Genomic DNA, 16,997 nt, shown 5'->3' with positions numbered 1-16,997 from the left:
AATGCATGTATACCTCTGGAACATTGAAAAACTCAGCGTATCACACTCCTATTCAGGTATATATAGTGTCTGGTACCTTATGGATACTCATAATCCCTAAATATGATCACTAAACAATGAACTTTTCCCCCATTTTAGCTAAGTATGTAGATTCAAAGCTTCGTGCAGGCAACAAAGAAGCTACAGATGAAGAACTTGAAAAAATGTTGGATAAAATTATGATCATATTTAGATTTATCTATGGTAAGTGTTTTTTAAAATTTTTCTTTTGAAACAGAACACTCAGCAGAGAAACCATCAAGTATAGTCAATCGGGAGGGAAGATTTATTTGGGAGTTAGATATTGAAAATTGTATTATTTTTGTTGCATTTAATTCATTAGGGTACTTGAGGAATATTACTTAATTGCCTTGTGCTTTGACTTATTCCATTTATTAAGAGCGTTGATTTTTGCTACTTGTTTTAATTTCTATTGATGCTAAAGCCACCATCTGACTAGAGTTGTTTTTTTTTTAAAGAAAAGTTAATGCAGTCTTAATTCTTTACAGCATTAATTAATTTGAAATAACCAGCATAGTATCTACCTCTAATGTCTGTTGCATAATGAACTTGGGCTAAATGTATAAATTTAAATAACTTGAAGTAATGGTGTGATTTATTAAGCACTTTGGAGCAATTTTTGTCAGAACCTTTTATTGGGCTCTTATGAGTTGTATTTTATTATTTAACAAAGGTAAGGATGTTTTCGAGGCCTTCTATAAGAAAGATTTAGCCAAGCGCCTGCTAGTTGGGAAGAGTGCATCTGTAGATGCTGAAAAATCGATGCTGTCCAAACTTAAACATGGTATGATTGTCATTCTTTCTGTTCCTTTTCTTCCTTGATTTCTGAGGGAAAATGTTGGCTTAATTTTTGCTCTTTAATTGCCTCTTTGATTAATCATTGTTCATATGATGAAAATGTAAATTGAGGAAGCTCATGAGGTTTCCAACCTATTGTACATACCCAGAGCTGTTGCAGTTTTTTTAAAAAATAAAGCATTGTTCTTGTTTTTATTATTTGTATAAATATTTCCATTTATCTTAAGCCTAAATAGTAGATAAGGTTACTGCAGGATTAAAGAGTTTGATTCTGAATTAGTAGGGCATACACTTTAGGGTAAGGATTTTTTCATTTTTGTGATAATATTTCATGCTAAAGTAAGTTTTATATTTCTCATTTTCAATATTCAATTCTTTGTTTTCACCACTTTAAAATATTATAAATGTATAAATATCTTTAATAGAATGTGGAGCTGCTTTCACCAGCAAACTTGAAGGAATGTTTAAAGACATGGAACTTTCTAAAGACATCATGATTCAGTTCAAACAGGTAAAAGTGAGTTAAACTCTTAATTTCTCAAACTTAACTATATTTACTTATCTTCTTGTGATTTGCACTGAAGAAGATAAATAGAAACCTGTATTTGTAAATCCATTATAGCAGCTTAGATGATATTCACATTAGAGTGAAAAAAATCACCAACAAAATGTATTTGACCTACTTCAGAACTTATTCCCAATATGTCTACCCAGAGTAACAAAAAACAAATAAAATGTGTTGACTGAAGTCAGGACAAGAAAAACTATAGCTAGATCATGAGAACAGGGCTTTTGCTAGCATCTAGTCGCTTTTGGTGATTGGTATGTTTAAAGCTGGCAGTAGGGAAGGAGGAGAGGTAATAGAATGGTTGTACAAGGCCTTTGGGGACATTGAGAATGAAAAGCTAGATCTGTAGTATTGCAGATGTTGGTAGAAGGTGGTTTTGAAATACTTAAGAGCGTAGGTAATAGTGATCGCAAATTAGATTTTCCTCTCAGGGTTTTAGTAATGACTTCTTTACCACTATATTGCTATGGTGGGAGCTGAGAGTGGACCACACAAGAGCAAGATCATGGTCCTATAGTAGTGACAGAGTAGGGTTTTATCTGCTTTGCCCTTTCTCCTCCTCCTTCCTTCCCCACTTCAGGTCACCCCCTGCAAACATGCAGTGGAGCAGAAAAACCGGAGACTTGGGTTGGCTGGTGGGGTGAGGAATAGGGGTATGCTACAGGGTGTTCCAAGTCACATAGGGGTCTCCAAAGGTGGGGACTACAGGTGGTGGGGGAAAGGAATGGAGAATGAGGGGTGCCTGGGTGGCTCAGTTGGTTAAGCGACTGCCTTCAGCACAGGTCATGGTACCAGAGTTCCAGGATTGAGTCCCGCTTCAGGCTCCCTGCTTAGCGGGGAGCCTGCTTCTCCCTCTGACCCTCCTGTCTCTTCTGCTCTCTCTCTCCCACTTTCTCTCAAATAAATAAAATCTTAAAAAAAAAAAAAAAGGAGAATGAGATTCTACCTATAACAACCTAGCCATAAAGTGAGAAATTAAGTCAATAATGCCTCTAACAAGGTCATGTGATCCTTGTCTGCCACTGTAATAAAATATTAGCTAGTATATTTGATAAAGGTTTCATTTATAGTCCTTTTATGACAGTTGCGTTTTGTTTATTTTTTTTAAGATTTTATTTATTTATTTGACAGACAGAGATCACAAGTAGGCAGAGAGAGGCAGGCAAAGAGAGAGGGGGAAGCAGGCTCCCTGCTGAGCAGAGAGCCCTATGCAGGGCTCGATCCCAGGACCCTGAGCTCACAACCTGAGCCAGAGGCAGAGGCTTAACCCACTGAGCCACCCAGGTGCCCCAGTTGCGTTTTATTTTAAAGATGCTCAGTGTTTGCATGTAATTTTGTAATGGGGAACTTCTTGAGTGGGTCATTAATGTGACATGAAATGTACGCACTTTTATTTTTAAGATCTCAATGTGTGTGTTGATCTTATTGTAGTATATGCAGAACCAGAATGTACCTGGGAATATTGAATTAACTGTGAATATCCTGACAATGGGTTATTGGCCAACATATGTGCCTATGGAAGTCCATTTACCATCAGAGGTAAGAGTTGCTGTTCAGGACTTGAGTTATAAGCATAGAAATACATAAACCTTCTGTTTTGCTTGTCTTTGAAAAATAAATACTTTCTAAAAGTCCGTGTCAGTAAGCACACCAGTATCAAATGCCAACTGTTTTAGTATTTTGCTTTTCTTTTCGTATGACTCTCGTATTTATATCATTAGAGCATAGTTAATGATGTTAAGTTTCTGGGTTCAGGGCAAATTTCTCTGACTCTTCTTTTAGTTCCCCAGGTTGTAACCATCATTCTGCCTAGCTCTCAGAAATTTTGCTCATTTATCACCTGGGGGTGGGATTGCTGAGAGTGGGTAAATCCGTCCTAACTTTTAGGGAACTGTCTTAAACTCGGGACTGAAGCTTAGAAAGGGGGTTAAGGCTAGAGATAGGTATTGAGACTCTTTCATGGAGATGATCATGGAAGCCAGGCGGGTAGAGATCTCCCTCATTAAGAGGAAGAATGTAGAAATAGGAAGAAAAGGGCTGAGACAGAACTTTGGAAAAGGTTCACATTTTGCATATGGTAGGAAGAGGAACCTTTGAAGGAAACCAATGAAGAAGTAATAGATAAAGAAACCAGTATGGTTTGGAGGCACAAAAGCCATTGGAGGTGAATGTTCAAAAGTCGGATGTTTAAAAGAGATCAAAGAGTATAAAAACTGGTTAATGCCATTAGATTTGGTAGTTGGGAGACCATTACCTTACATCAGAGTGATCAGTGGAGCTACTGGGTATAAAACCCGATACTAAAAACTTGCAGAAACTATTACACATGAGGTAAATATAAAGAATGGTGAAAAGTGATACTGGATACAGAGCTTCAACGAAGCTGTATTTTATTTATTGCAGATGGTGAAACTTCAGGAGATTTTCAAGACATTTTACCTAGGCAAACATAGTGGCAGGAAACTTCAATGGCAGTCAACCCTAGGGCACTGTGTACTAAAGGCAGAATTTAAAGAGGTAAGTAGATGTTCCCCAAGCCTAGTTTTCATCTTTGTCTTTGATGTTGAGCTCATCCTTTTTTTTCCTTGAAAAATTTTTTTTATTAGAGTAAAGTTGACATACAATGTTATATTAGTTTCACATGTACAACATAGTGATTCAACTTCTGTGTATGTTGTGCTGTGCTCACCAAGAGGTCATTCCTCTTCACTTGAAGGTTTAAGCTATTTTAAAGTTTATCCTAAATACCTGACAGAGTCACTGCTTTTCACAGCTCTGTGTGTATCATAAGAATGTTATCTTCTTCGTGGTTGAATTGGCCTTGCTACAAAACCTAAAACCAGTCACCCTTTTCCTACCATCCTTTCCCTACCTGTGGATGCAGAATTCTCATTGCTGCTTCTTGACAAGAAACTTCTTGTTGCTGGGAGCTAGAGAATAGAGTGGGTGTAAAGGAGAACAGTTCCCATATCTAATTTCAAAAAATCCCTGCAGCTTTTCATGACTAATTTAAATCCAACAAGTTGAAAATGCATTTGAAATAGTGATTTCTTGCTGCTTGTGAAAAATAATCTGTAATGACACATAAGGCTGAGTTATTAATTTTCATTACTTTGTTGTTCTGTTTTAATTATAAGGCTTAAAAAAAAGACCTTAAAAAAAAGGTCACCCAATCCTCCTTCCTGTTTAGGGTAGGATCACACCTAAACCCTACACTGAACATACTGGCTTTTCTGGATAATGTTAGTCCATGTTTCTGAGTCCACTAATTGAAAAATGTTTTTCCCATTAAAGATTAGATATTTGATTAATTTTCATGTATGTTAAAAAAAATGATGGCTAAATACTGCTGTTTCTCCAACAGGGTAAAAAAGAACTCCAGGTCTCTCTTTTCCAAACCCTGGTGCTGCTAATGTTTAATGAGGGAGAGGAGTTCAGTTTAGAAGAGATCAAGCAGGCTACTGGAATAGGTTTGTGTTGAATCAATTAGCAAGCATTATTCAGTGTCTACTGTGTGCATTCCACTAGGTTAAGGGCTTTGGGGGGATACAGAGGAATAATCCCTCTCCTCAGCACTCATAATCATGGGGAAAGGGGGAAATGACGTTTGTAATAATTTCACAACCAGTAAGTTACCAATCTGTGGTGGTGACTAGGAATGTGTTAGGATTTCAGTGAAGCAGGAGATGTCTGTGGGCTGGTATAATTGGGAAATCCTTCGTGAAGGAGGTGATATTTGAGGTGGGCTTTCAAGTTTTAGTTAGGGAGATGGCATAAGCTGCCAGGGGAGGTAGTGGGAGAAAAGGCTTAGCGCTAGGAATGAGCACCGTGTGGGCAGGAGTCACGAAGTATTTAACTACAGCATCAAATAGTGAGCTACAAAGCTAGATAGATAGGTAAGATGAATAGAGCCTAATCGTGGAAAGCCTTGCAAATCTAGCAGATGAAACCTGCTATATAGGGTATCAAGTATGAGACATAATAGAAGTGGCTTGTTTGGACAATTTCCCTGGAATCAATAGATAATAGGGCAGCTTGTGGGTTGAAGAGATGCCAGTCCAGAAGCTTGTGGGGGTAGTTCAGACGTAAAGTGATAAGGGGCTTAGTTTAGAATGAGGCCAGTGAGAATGGAGAGGAGACATCTATCTCTAAGGAAGTAACTACCAGGTCCGTGAAGGATGAAAGGGAAGGAATAGTTAAAGATGACTCCAGGGTTGCACACCAGAGTAGACTGGTAGTTTCAGGCTAACAAGTGGATAGAGGACACAGTTTTATGGGGAAGATTATGAATTAAACTTTGGACATATTGGAGTTGATGATAGTAAAACAGCCACGTAGAGGTATCTTTTGTAAGATTTTTTAAAAGATTTGGTTTGTCAGAGCACAAGCAGGGGGAGTGGCAGGTAGAAGTTAAGGCAGGCTCCCCGCTGAGCAAGGAGCCCAATGTGGGACTCAGTCCCAGGACCCTGGGATCATGACCTGAGCCAAAGGCAGACGCTTAACCGACTGAGCCACCCAGGCATGCTTGGAGGTGTCTTTTGAATGTACGATTAGAAGGAAGTGAGATGTTATTTCTGAAGATTTGGTAGTTATCCACACGGAATCATTTAAAACCTTTAGAGGACCACAGGGAAAAAGCCATTGGTTAGGACAAAGAGGAAGTCACTGATGACCTTGGGGAGAAAAAGGAAACCATTTTAATAGAGGGATGGGGTAGTAGATTGGAGTGAATGTAGTAGTTTGTGTTGATGAACTGGTAACAAATAACAAATCCACTGTTTCTTCTTCAGAGGATGGAGAATTAAGGAGAACACTGCAGTCATTGGCCTGTGGCAAAGCTAGAGTTCTGGCAAAAAATCCAAAGGGCAAAGATATTGAAGATGGTGACAAGTTCATTTGTAATGATGATTTCAAACACAAACTTTTCAGGATAAAGATCAATCAAATCCAGATGAAAGAAACGGTATCTCTTTTGCATTCTCCTTGTTCTGATGCCCTGGAATTAGACGTGTTCATAATAAATATTTATATAGAAGATTTTATGCCTGTACTACAGCCACCAACTAACATTTTCTGTGCCTATATCTAGCTCAATATATTTCAATACTTGATCTTGAAGTTTTTGGGGGGAAGTTCACCATTGGGCCCGATACTCAAGATTTATATTCTGCTTTTTTTGCTTAACGTTAAATCTTCAGAGTTTTCCGTGCCATTAAATATCTTCATAAAATGGCAGATGGCCACACAGTGTTCTTTTACATGGCCATTATAATTTATTCAACCAATGCCTATTGAGCAGTTAAATTAGTAATTTCTTAGTCTTGTCAATAAAACTGCAAGAAACATCTTTGTACCTAAATCTTAATCTCTCTGAGACTTTATGATGAATTCATGGAAGTACTTCTTTGGGGTTAAAGAGTGTGAACATTATAAGAGTCTTAAAAATGATGTCGTATTGTGTTCCAGAAATTCTGGACCAATTTATACTCCATCTAGCAGTGAGAATGCCTGTCTTAATGGTGCCCTCACCAGCAGTAAAGATGATATTTTCTTTTTTAAATCTTTGCCAACTTGCTGAGTAAAATCTCTGAATGATTTAGTTAGTATTTCTTTGATTAACAATGAAGTTTTTGGGTTTTTTGGCCATTTGAATTTATAAGAGACTTTTATTACAGAAACAAACATCTTCAGCATTTCCTGAAACCATTTGGTTTCAATTCCAAGGTTTAATGTAGTACATGAGGAAAAGTTTTAATGTGGGATAGAAGTCAGTATCCCAGACAAGTTTTCCTGTCTTACTCACATTCACATCAAAGATGTGATACTCCCTTAGAAGAGTACTGTATTCTTTTGAAACATTTATGCCGTATCAGAAAGAAATTGGCTATAAAAAGCCCAAACTATTCTTTTAACTTAGGTGCTAAAGATGGACATTTTTGTTTTAGCATTAAAATTGATAAACTATCTCATAAACACCTAAATTTCTGTTAGTATTGAACAAATGTAATCACTAACACATTTCTGGTTTATGTATTATAAAAATTAATTTTTAAAAAATTTGACTCCAGTTCGCTTAGCTAGTACCATACTTTAAGTCAGAGATCGGAGTCAGTCTGTTTTGCAGCTAAGCTAATGTCCTACAGAAATCTGGTCAGTAACCCCTTGTGACACATTTAGAAGATTTTGAGGACAAAGTAAAAGAAAATGGTAAATGCTCCATCAGCCATCTCTACTTCTAAAAAGGCGACTTTAAGGGGTATTTTTCTGTTAACTAATATTGGCATTACTTCATTGGTACAGGACAATATAATTAGGACAGAAAGGAGTTGTAGGGGTTTTTTTCTGTCATCATCTGTTTTTATAATGTTTTTAAAAATAAATCAATGTATTTAAATCATTAATAGGGTGTCATGTCCCTAAAATGTACAGTTTTGTGTAAGCAAGTTTCACTTTAGGTACAGTTGCTAAGTTTAAAAACTTTTTTGTTAGGTTGAGGAACAAGCAAGCACTACAGAAAGAGTATTTCAGGACAGACAGTATCAAATTGATGCTGCAATTGTTCGAATTATGAAGATGAGAAAGACGCTTAGCCACAATCTTCTTGTTTCGGAAGTGTACAACCAGCTGAAATTTCCAGTAAAGGTAGGTACTTCTTTGTTTTTGAATTGAGCTTTTAATATATGAAAGAGAACACATTACATTTTCAGACACAAATCTTTTTAAAAACATAGATTAAAGCCTCAAGACCATTTGGAGGGACAAAACTCATTTCTCATGCTCATATATGTGACACGCCCTCCCAGAAAGACCCCTTTATTAGCATATGTGGGTAACCGTGACAAAGGGGAACACTGTAAGGGCTCTTATATCTGAAAGTTTAGCTGCTAAATGAGTGTGAAATTTTCAGGTTCATTTGCAGTATTTCCTTTGAGCTTTGTGATTTTTGTTACTTTTTTTCTTTTTGAAATACCTTGATATTTTGCAGATTTGGTTATTTTAATCTTCTGTCTAGTTAGCTTATGTAAATGTCCATTAAAAACGCTCTACAGATAATTAGCTGTCAGACATCTTTTTGAAAAGTTTAGCAATTGTTCTGGCAACCTGAAATTGGTCATTTAAATGGATGTGCTCCAGTATAAATGTCCAATAATAAAGAGGTTTAGACAGTGTGGTGTTTTATTGGTCCGTTTTCCAAGTTTTTCTTAAGAAGGTTCCCAAACTTTTGTGATGATAAGTACTTTGTAGAGTTTGGATAGACTCTTGGCTCTTTAGGTTCTCAGGAGCTTTGGGCTTAGGTAAATCACTTCACCATGTTTTGTGAAATGGGGATGATAATAGTACTTACCTCATAGGTTCATTGTGAGGCTTGAATGAGATACGATCTATGTATAAAACTTAGCACTGGGCCTGGCATAGTAAGTGCTTGTTAGCTATTAATGCTAGTAAGGCAGGCTTTCTGTCTTCTCCAAACCTAATACTGCCTTCTCATTACCACACTCTTACCATTGTGTTCTGCCTTAAACCCTTTCACCTTCAGCCAAAGAGGTCACTGAGGCAGTTAAAGGATCAGTATAATAAATATTGGTTTTTAGGGGCGCTTGGGTGGCTCAGTGGGTTAAGGCCTCTGCCTTCAGCTCAGGTCATGATCCCAGGGTCCTGGGATCGAGCCCCGCATTGGGCTCTCTGCTCAGCAGGAGAGCCTGCTTCCTCCCCTCTCTCTCTCTGCCTGCCTCTCTGCCTACTTGAGATCTCTCTCTGTCAAATAAATAAAATCTTTAAAAAATAAAAAATAATAAATAAATATTGGTTTTTGACCGCCCCGTCAAACTACTTTTGCTCTTTACTCTTCTCAAATCAAGTGGCATTTTACACTATGAAAAACTCTGTCGGCAAGATTATATTCTTTTTATGGGCTACATATAAAAGACAGTGAAATTTTGTCTTCTAAAAGCTAAGAATGCAATCATGAGAACAAGTTAGAAGTTTTCTCAATTTTTCAACCACAAGTAGGATTCAAAAATCTACACTGTTTATAGTAGGTATTAAATACAATTAAACCTGAAATACAGAGACCTAAACTATGAGGTAATTCACTTATCAGACCATTTGTTGTAGCATTCTTGTAAATAGTGTTTTCTATAGTACAGTTTTTATCTTAATTTATAAAAATGCAGCCTGACTTTGTGAACTAGCTTTTGCCCAAATTTAGGGCCTACTTATCTTTTCAAACTCTCTTGGCAAAACTAAATAGCAATTCTGTTTTTCTGAACTATGACGTATTCCTTGTGTGAAGTTATGATTAAGTTAGTCTTTTGTATTTGTGCAGAGAAGAGCTGGTTCTCAAAAGTCCTCTTTTTAAGATTTTTTTAAAAATTTAATTTATTTATCTGACAGAGATCACAAGTAGGCAGAGAGGCAGGCAGAGAGAGAGGGGGAAGCAGGCTCCCCACTGAGCAGAGAGCCCGATGCGGGGCTCGATCCCAGGACCCTAGTCATGACCTGAGCCCAAGGCAGAGGCTTTAACCCACTGAGCCACCCAGGCGCCCCTCAAAAGACCTCTTTAAGATAGAAAGTAACAAAGTATTGTGTAATGATATGACAAGATGTGACAGTATATGTATAGTATAAAAACATTTCTTAATCTGGTTTTATTTTCATTATACTTTTTCTCTTTAAAGAAATAGGGAGATTAAATACATTAAATCAGTGAGCCAAACTTCTTTTTTTTAAATGGAGTATTGGTACATGGCTTGAGCCTATGTATAAGGTTTACACTGAAAATTTGCCTTCTCTTACAGCCTGCTGATCTTAAGAAGAGAATAGAATCCTTAATTGATCGGGATTACATGGAAAGAGACAAAGAAAATCCAAACCAGTACAATTATATCGCATAAAACCTTGGCCTCCAAATATTTGGTATCATACACAGTAGCCAGTGGATAAACTAACCTGTTGATCCTATATTGTTTGACTTCTTTTATACTACCAATGACCAAATGAAGCAGTGTAATGGAAATAGTTGAGTCGACTTTTTCAGTGGTTAACATGCCCATTTAAAGAGTTAATACTTAACCTTTAAGAAGAATGTTGTTGAACTCTTTGCATGTTATTTAGTATGATGTGCAGAAAATTCTTAAGAAAGTACCTGGTCTTCATGATTCCTCTTTGGAACTGGGGAAGAGGTCCAATGGCTATTAAAAAAGGAGGGGGGGTTCTTATACACCATTAATTATGAAGCAAAGGGTTTATTTGCTTAAAATGTCATTTAAAGATACATAAACTGCATGCAAACTTTATTTACTGTACAGAGTTCTGGATGTATTTATCAAATAGAAAAACCACCCTGGACTTGGTTGTTCACCTGTTTTGTGATTTCCCTTGAAAAGAAAAATAAGTTGTCATAGCTATTGATATTTTACTAAGTAATGTTCTGTTACACTGAAAGGGATGTTTTAAAAAAAAACTTATTTGGAAACAAGTTTTCAAGTAGAGGGACAGTTGCTTACATAATCTCTTGTATATGCACATCCTAAGATGTTCTGTTTGTGACTGTGGGATGTGTGTATATGGCTTAGCCCTGTATACTGTTCTGATTAACAGGTACTTATAAAAATAGCTGAAATAGAAAATTGCTGATCAGCTGTACTAGAAGAACATGGTAGGAGAGAAAAACCCAACTCTTGATACTAAAAATGAAAACAATATGAATATTGCAAAAGAGACCAAAACCCATGTGTTTTGTAAATTTTAATAAGAGCAAAAATTCATCAACTAGTTTTCAATTTCCTTTAGACTTTAATGTTGTTTGGACAGTTTTATCTTCAACTTGGACCAATTATTAGATTGTTACAGTCTTCCTAGGATTTAGCATTCCTGTTTTCTCTACCAAAGTTTTTTTGGGAAGCACCCCAACTCTCCGTTTTGCTAAATAAACCTTTCATCCTTCTAACTTCCTAAAGACATAGATGTAAAGGTCTTCCTTTATTTTCACCATATACCCCCTAGTTGGGAATTTCAAAATCTGTATTATGCTGATCTTACTCCTTTCAAAATTTCTTGAAGAGTTCTCATAGCCACTGGACATCTACTTTTCAGGGGAATGTCCTAGGATTGTTCATACATAGAAAATAGCAAAAGTATTGTTACTCAAATTTGTAATGTGAGTAAAAAGGCTTCTCTTTAGCATCTGTGGGGTGTTGGTTGGTTGGTTTGTTTTTGTGGGTTTGGTGGTTGGGTTGTTTTGTTTTGTTTTGTTATTTTGCTTCCTTGTTTTTCCTTGAAGGGAACTGATCTTGGAGGAGAAGCAGAAAATTTTGTTTGGATTTTTTAAAAATCAGAATTGCCTTGATGCTTTTGGCAGCAGTATGTTCTCTTGACTGTTTGGAGGCGTTTGGAAGAATACCTAGGTCCTAACCGTCAACTGAGGAGACTTGGCTCTTGTGTCTACTATTGATTGTTTTCTTGAGTTCTCAAGATCTGTGACCAGATGTTATAAAAAAAAGTTGCCTGTTTCTCTCTAATTGCATCAACTTGCACACTGTTAACAATATGTGGTATTTAGAATGCCTTCCTAATTCTTTTTGAGCAGCCATTGCCTATATTTTCTCAGCTTCTCCCTGGTTTCCTTGCATGAACTCATCTGACAAGGAAATGCAGCTATTCTGTTTGTCCTCTCTCTACACTGGACCATTTATGTCCATGTCCTAATTCATCCCTGATGGTCTCTGAGATATATAGACTATTCCACAAGACTCAATAGTTACTCTTAAGGCATTTTTAGGTAGAATTGGTCCCTATTAGGAGGAGACTCTTGGTGTCACTTTTGTTATCTTGAAAGCTGGTCCCTTCCCTGAGGCTCTTAATTTTTTGAAAACTTGATGCTGTTTCAACTGAAAAATTGGCAAGAATTTTAAAAACAAGTTGAGGGGAGCTGTTTAAGACATTGAAAAGTAATTGCAAACAACATTGGGTAATTGTGACTTTCAGTTGTTCTGTATCAGTTAAATTTTTGTGCTCTTTTCCCTGTGTACGTGGTGGTTCTATTTTTCTCCAATAAAACTTTTATTTAAAAAAAGTTTCTGGAGAAGATCTTTAAAATTCAAGCGTTTTAAGAAAGTTGTGAAACCATAGAACTTTAAATCTTCCTAATGATTTTAGTGAATTCACATCTGTCAGTTTTGTTATTTTAAAAATTTCTCTTTTTTATTTTTGTGGTGGTTTGGTGATAATGCTATAGGAGTGTGGAGGAGGGTATTGGTAAAGGGTGAGTAAAATTCCCAGGAGTTCTCAAGGTGAGTATTCATTCTTAAATGTCATATTTTAGAAAAATCAAGTGCAAGTATAAACACTGTTTCATTCGAATTTCATTCATTCGAATATTCAAAAGTCGAATAGTTTCTATAAAGTTTATGTGAAACTAGATGTACATTGAGGGAAGAATAAAAGATTAAGTACTTTTATTTCAGTAATGGCACTTGATCTTCCTTTTCTATTAATATGACTTCTGAGCGATAGACTCTCACTGTAAGAGGCACATCAAGGACCTTACCAAGCCAGGAATCAAGAAGCTTTTTTAACCCAGTTCCTGAGTCTTTTGAAGTCTTACCATGATGTCTAGCCATACTCTGGAAAATTCTTAACCTTGTACATGTGTGTACAGTTCAGGAAATGAGTTTATTCTATTTAGACATCTGGGTCTCAAGATTTTCAGAAGCTTCTTTTTTAATCTTAGTATCCATAAATCTTTTTTTACATTAGCTGTTTTTTTGTTTGTCTTAATGACCATTCTGTTTAATGCTGTGAACGGCAGGAAGTGTTATAAACATGTTCTGTTCTGTCGTCTACATAAATTTGCCAAAACATACTGTTCATTAAAAAGAAAAGAACAGTACTAATGGGATGCATAATTATGCTTTATATGGTATCCTTGCTAATGCTTCATTAATCAGTACAAGTTTCCTACAAAAATATGCTTTATATTTGAATAATGAAAAAATTTGTTCACCTGGAAACACTTGATTCAAATATAACATTTTGTTCAGTTATTTTCCTAGCTATTATAAAATAGGTATTTCTTTTTCTGAACAGACATGTAGTATACTTTTATATATAACAATCCCTAGGGGCCCCTGCCTGGCTCAGTCAGAGCATGCAACTCTTGATTTCAGGGTCGTGAGTTTAAGCCCCATACTGGGTGTGGAGCCTACTTTAAAAAAAATTCTTTTTAAATATACTACAGAAAAAACCCCAATCCCTAGAATTTATATCGAGCATAGTAAAAAAAACAAAACTAACCTTTCTTTTGTAGAACCTTTTTTTTAAAGATTTTATTTATTTGAGAGAGGATGAGCATGGGGAAGGGCAGAGGCAGAGGGCGAAGCAGGCTCCCCACTGCATGGGAAGCCCCACACAGGGCTCCATCCCAGGACCCTGGGTCATGACCTAAGCTGAAGGCAGACATTTAACTGACTGAGCTACCCAGATGTCCCGTGTAGAAATTTTTTATTTGATACAGAATATAATATGCTGTGGAGACACATTAGAATTTAATAGTTCTATAGCTATAAAAACATCTCCCTCGTAACCTCTAATTCTTTCTTTTCTTTTTTCTTTTTTTTTTGAGAGAGAGAGTGAGAGGGGGGTGTGGGAGATGCAGAGGGAGGAGTGAGACGATCTTAAGCAGGCTTCACACCCAACATGGAAACAACATGGGGCTCAATCTCACAAACCTGAGATCATGATCTGAGCCAAAATCAAGAGTCAAATGCTTAACCGACTGAACCACTCATGTGCCCCATAACCTCTAATTGTAATGAAATCTTTTAAAACCTTTTCTTTAATTAAAAAAGTTTATAAATTACACAATAAAATTTTCCATTTTAACCATTTTTAAAATTTTTATTTGTCAGAGAGGGAGAACACGAGCTGGAGGAGGGGCAGAGGGAAAAGCAGGAGCCTGATGGGGGACTCGATCCCAGGGCCCTGGGATCATGACCTGAGCCGAAGGCAGAAGCTTTAACTGACTGAGCCACCCAGGTGCCCCAGGGAGAGAGAATCTTAAGCAGGCTCCACATGAAACACAGAGTGCAACACAGGACTAGATCTCAACCCTGAGATCATGACCTAAGCTGAAATTGAGTCAGATGTTTACATGACTGAGCCACCCAGGAGCCCCAGTGTCTTTACATCTTTAAACCACTTATTTTAGGTCTTTAAGAAATTTCTTTCAGTAGGGGCTCCTGGGTGGCTCAGTTGGTTGGGTGTCCAACTCTTGGTTTCAGCTCAGGTCATGATCTCATGGGATCGGGCCCTGGGTGGGGTTCTGTGTGCAGCAGGCAATGTGCTTGAAGTCCCCTTGCCCTTCCCCTGGCTCATGTGCGCCCACATGCTTTCTCTCTACAATGAATGAATCTTCTAAAAAAATTTTTTTTTCAGTGATATTTTGTACTTTTCACCATATAAGTCTTTTAAATCATCCTGGCTAAATGTATTCTATGTATTTTGTTCTTTTCGGTGCTGTTATAAATGGAATTGTTTTCTTAATTTACTTCTCAGATTGTTCATTGTTAGCATATACAATTTTTGGAAGATTTTATTTGTTTGAGAGAGCGAGCGAGAGAGGAGGAGCAGGGGGAGGGGCAAAGGAAGAAGGAGAAACAGACTCCTTGCTAAGCACCAGACACAGGGCTCGACATGGGCTTGACCCCGGGACTCTGGAATCATGACCTGAGCCGAAGACAGATACTTAACTGAGCCACCCAGATGCCCCTAGCATATACAGTTTTTTAAGAGATTTTATTTTTAAATAATTTCTACACCAGCGTGGGACTGAACTCACAACCCTGAGATCAGGAGTCACATGCTCTACTGACTGAGCCAGGCAGGCTCCCCATATACAGTTTGTATGTGTTGATCTTATACCCTACAACTTTGCTGAATTTGTTTGCCAGCTTTAACATATTTTTGTGGATTTTTAAGGATTTTTTATATATAGCATCTTTGTTGTCTACAAAGAGATAATTTTACCTTTCCTTTCCAATTTGGGTGTGTTTTATTTCTTTTCGTTGCCTAATTTCTCTGTCTGGAGCTTCCACTGTAACGTCGAATAGAAGTGGCTAAAGCAGGGATCCTTGTTTTGTTACTCATCTTAGGGGGGAAAGCTTTCAGTCTTCCACCATTGAGAATGATAGTAGCTGTGGGGGTTTCACAAATACTCTTATGTTGAGGAAGTTTTCTTCTTCTTTTTTTAAAGATTTTATTTATTTATTTGACAGATAGCTCAAGTAGGCAGAGCAGCAGGCACAGAGGGAGGGAGAAACAGGCTCTCCACTGAGCAGGGAGCCCCATGCAGGACTCGATCCTAGGACCCTGGGATCATGACCTAAACGGAAGGCAGACACTTAACTGACTGAGCCACCTAGGCATCCAAGGAAGTTTCCTTCTGTTCATAGTTTTCTGTCTATCATTAAAGAATGTTGTATTTTGTAAAATGCTTTTTCTGCATCAGTTGATACAACTGTGGCTTTTTTCCTTTGTTCTATTAAACTGGTGTATTATATTTTGTTGGTTTTCATATTTTGAACCACTCTTGCATTCCTGACAGAAATCCCACTTGATCATGGTGTATAGTCTTTTAATATGTTGCTTAATTTGGTTTGCCTAGTATTTTGATGATTTTTTTAAAAAAGATTTTATTTATTTGGGGGCACCTGCGTGGCTCAGTGGGTTGAGCCTCTGCTTTCAGCTCGGGTCATGATCTCTCAGGGTCCTGGGATCAAGTCCCACATTGGGCTCTCTGCTGAGCAGGGAGCCTACTCCCCCCACCCCACCTGCCTCTCTCTGCCTACTTGTGATCTCTGTCAAATAAATAAATAAAATCTTTTTTAAAAAATAAAGATTTTGTTTATTTGACAGAGAGCAAGAGCACAAGCAGGGGGAGTGGCAAAGGGAGAGGGAGAAGCAGGTTCTGCGCTGAGCAGGGAGCCTGATATGGGAGTCAATCCCAGAACCCCTGGATTATGACCTGAGCCGCAGGCAGATGCTTAACCGACTAAACCACCCAGGAGCCCATTGATAAGGATTTTTGCATTATATATTCATAAGGGATATTGACTGGTCTGTAGTAGTCTTGTGTCTTTGGCTTTTCTCTCGATAGAAGGAGTTACAAAGTGTTATTTCCTCTTCTATTTTTGGAAGACTTTAAGAAGGATTGGTGTTAATTCGATGCTTAATAGAATTCACCAGTGGAGCCATCTGGTCCTGAGCTTTTCTCTAAGGGGAAATTTTTAATTATTCAGTCTGTTTGCTTATAGATCTTTCAGGTTTTCTATTTCTTCTTGAGTCATTTTTAGTATTTTGTTTCTAGGAATTTGTTGATTTTATCTTGGTTATCCAATGCATTGGTGTACAGTTGTCCGTAGCATTTTTTTCATCCTTTTCGTTTCTGTAAGGTTGGTAGTAATGTCCTACCTTCATTTCTGATTTTTAGCAATTAGAGCTTACTTTCTTTTTCTTAGTCTCCCTAAAGGCTTATCTGTTTTGTTGATCTTTTCAAAGAGCCAACTTTTGACTT

General features: G+C 37.3%; 1 protein-coding gene across 1 annotated transcript in view; it reads left to right on the top strand.

Annotated features, from left to right (window-relative positions):
- The window catches only part of CUL4B (cullin 4B), a 37,608-nt gene extending 25,115 nt beyond the window's left edge, over positions 1-12,493 (top strand). Inside the window, exons 12-20 of the mRNA XM_080795097.1 lie at positions 139-243; positions 734-844; positions 1,284-1,369; positions 2,858-2,965; positions 3,830-3,943; positions 4,791-4,896; positions 6,217-6,389; positions 7,916-8,068; positions 10,225-12,493. Of these exons, the coding sequence (XP_080651223.1) occupies positions 139-243; positions 734-844; positions 1,284-1,369; positions 2,858-2,965; positions 3,830-3,943; positions 4,791-4,896; positions 6,217-6,389; positions 7,916-8,068; positions 10,225-10,320 (1,052 nt within the window). The 3' untranslated portion in view covers positions 10,321-12,493. The remainder of the gene's footprint in view (positions 1-138; positions 244-733; positions 845-1,283; positions 1,370-2,857; positions 2,966-3,829; positions 3,944-4,790; positions 4,897-6,216; positions 6,390-7,915; positions 8,069-10,224) is intronic.
- Positions 12,494-16,997: the final 4,504 nt, after the last annotated feature.

The sequence above is a fragment of the Martes martes genome, assembly GCF_963455335.1.
Source record: "Martes martes genome assembly, chromosome: X".
Classification (NCBI taxonomy): Eukaryota; Metazoa; Chordata; class Mammalia; order Carnivora; family Mustelidae; genus Martes; species Martes martes.
This window is presented reverse-complemented; position numbering and strand designations above follow the sequence as displayed.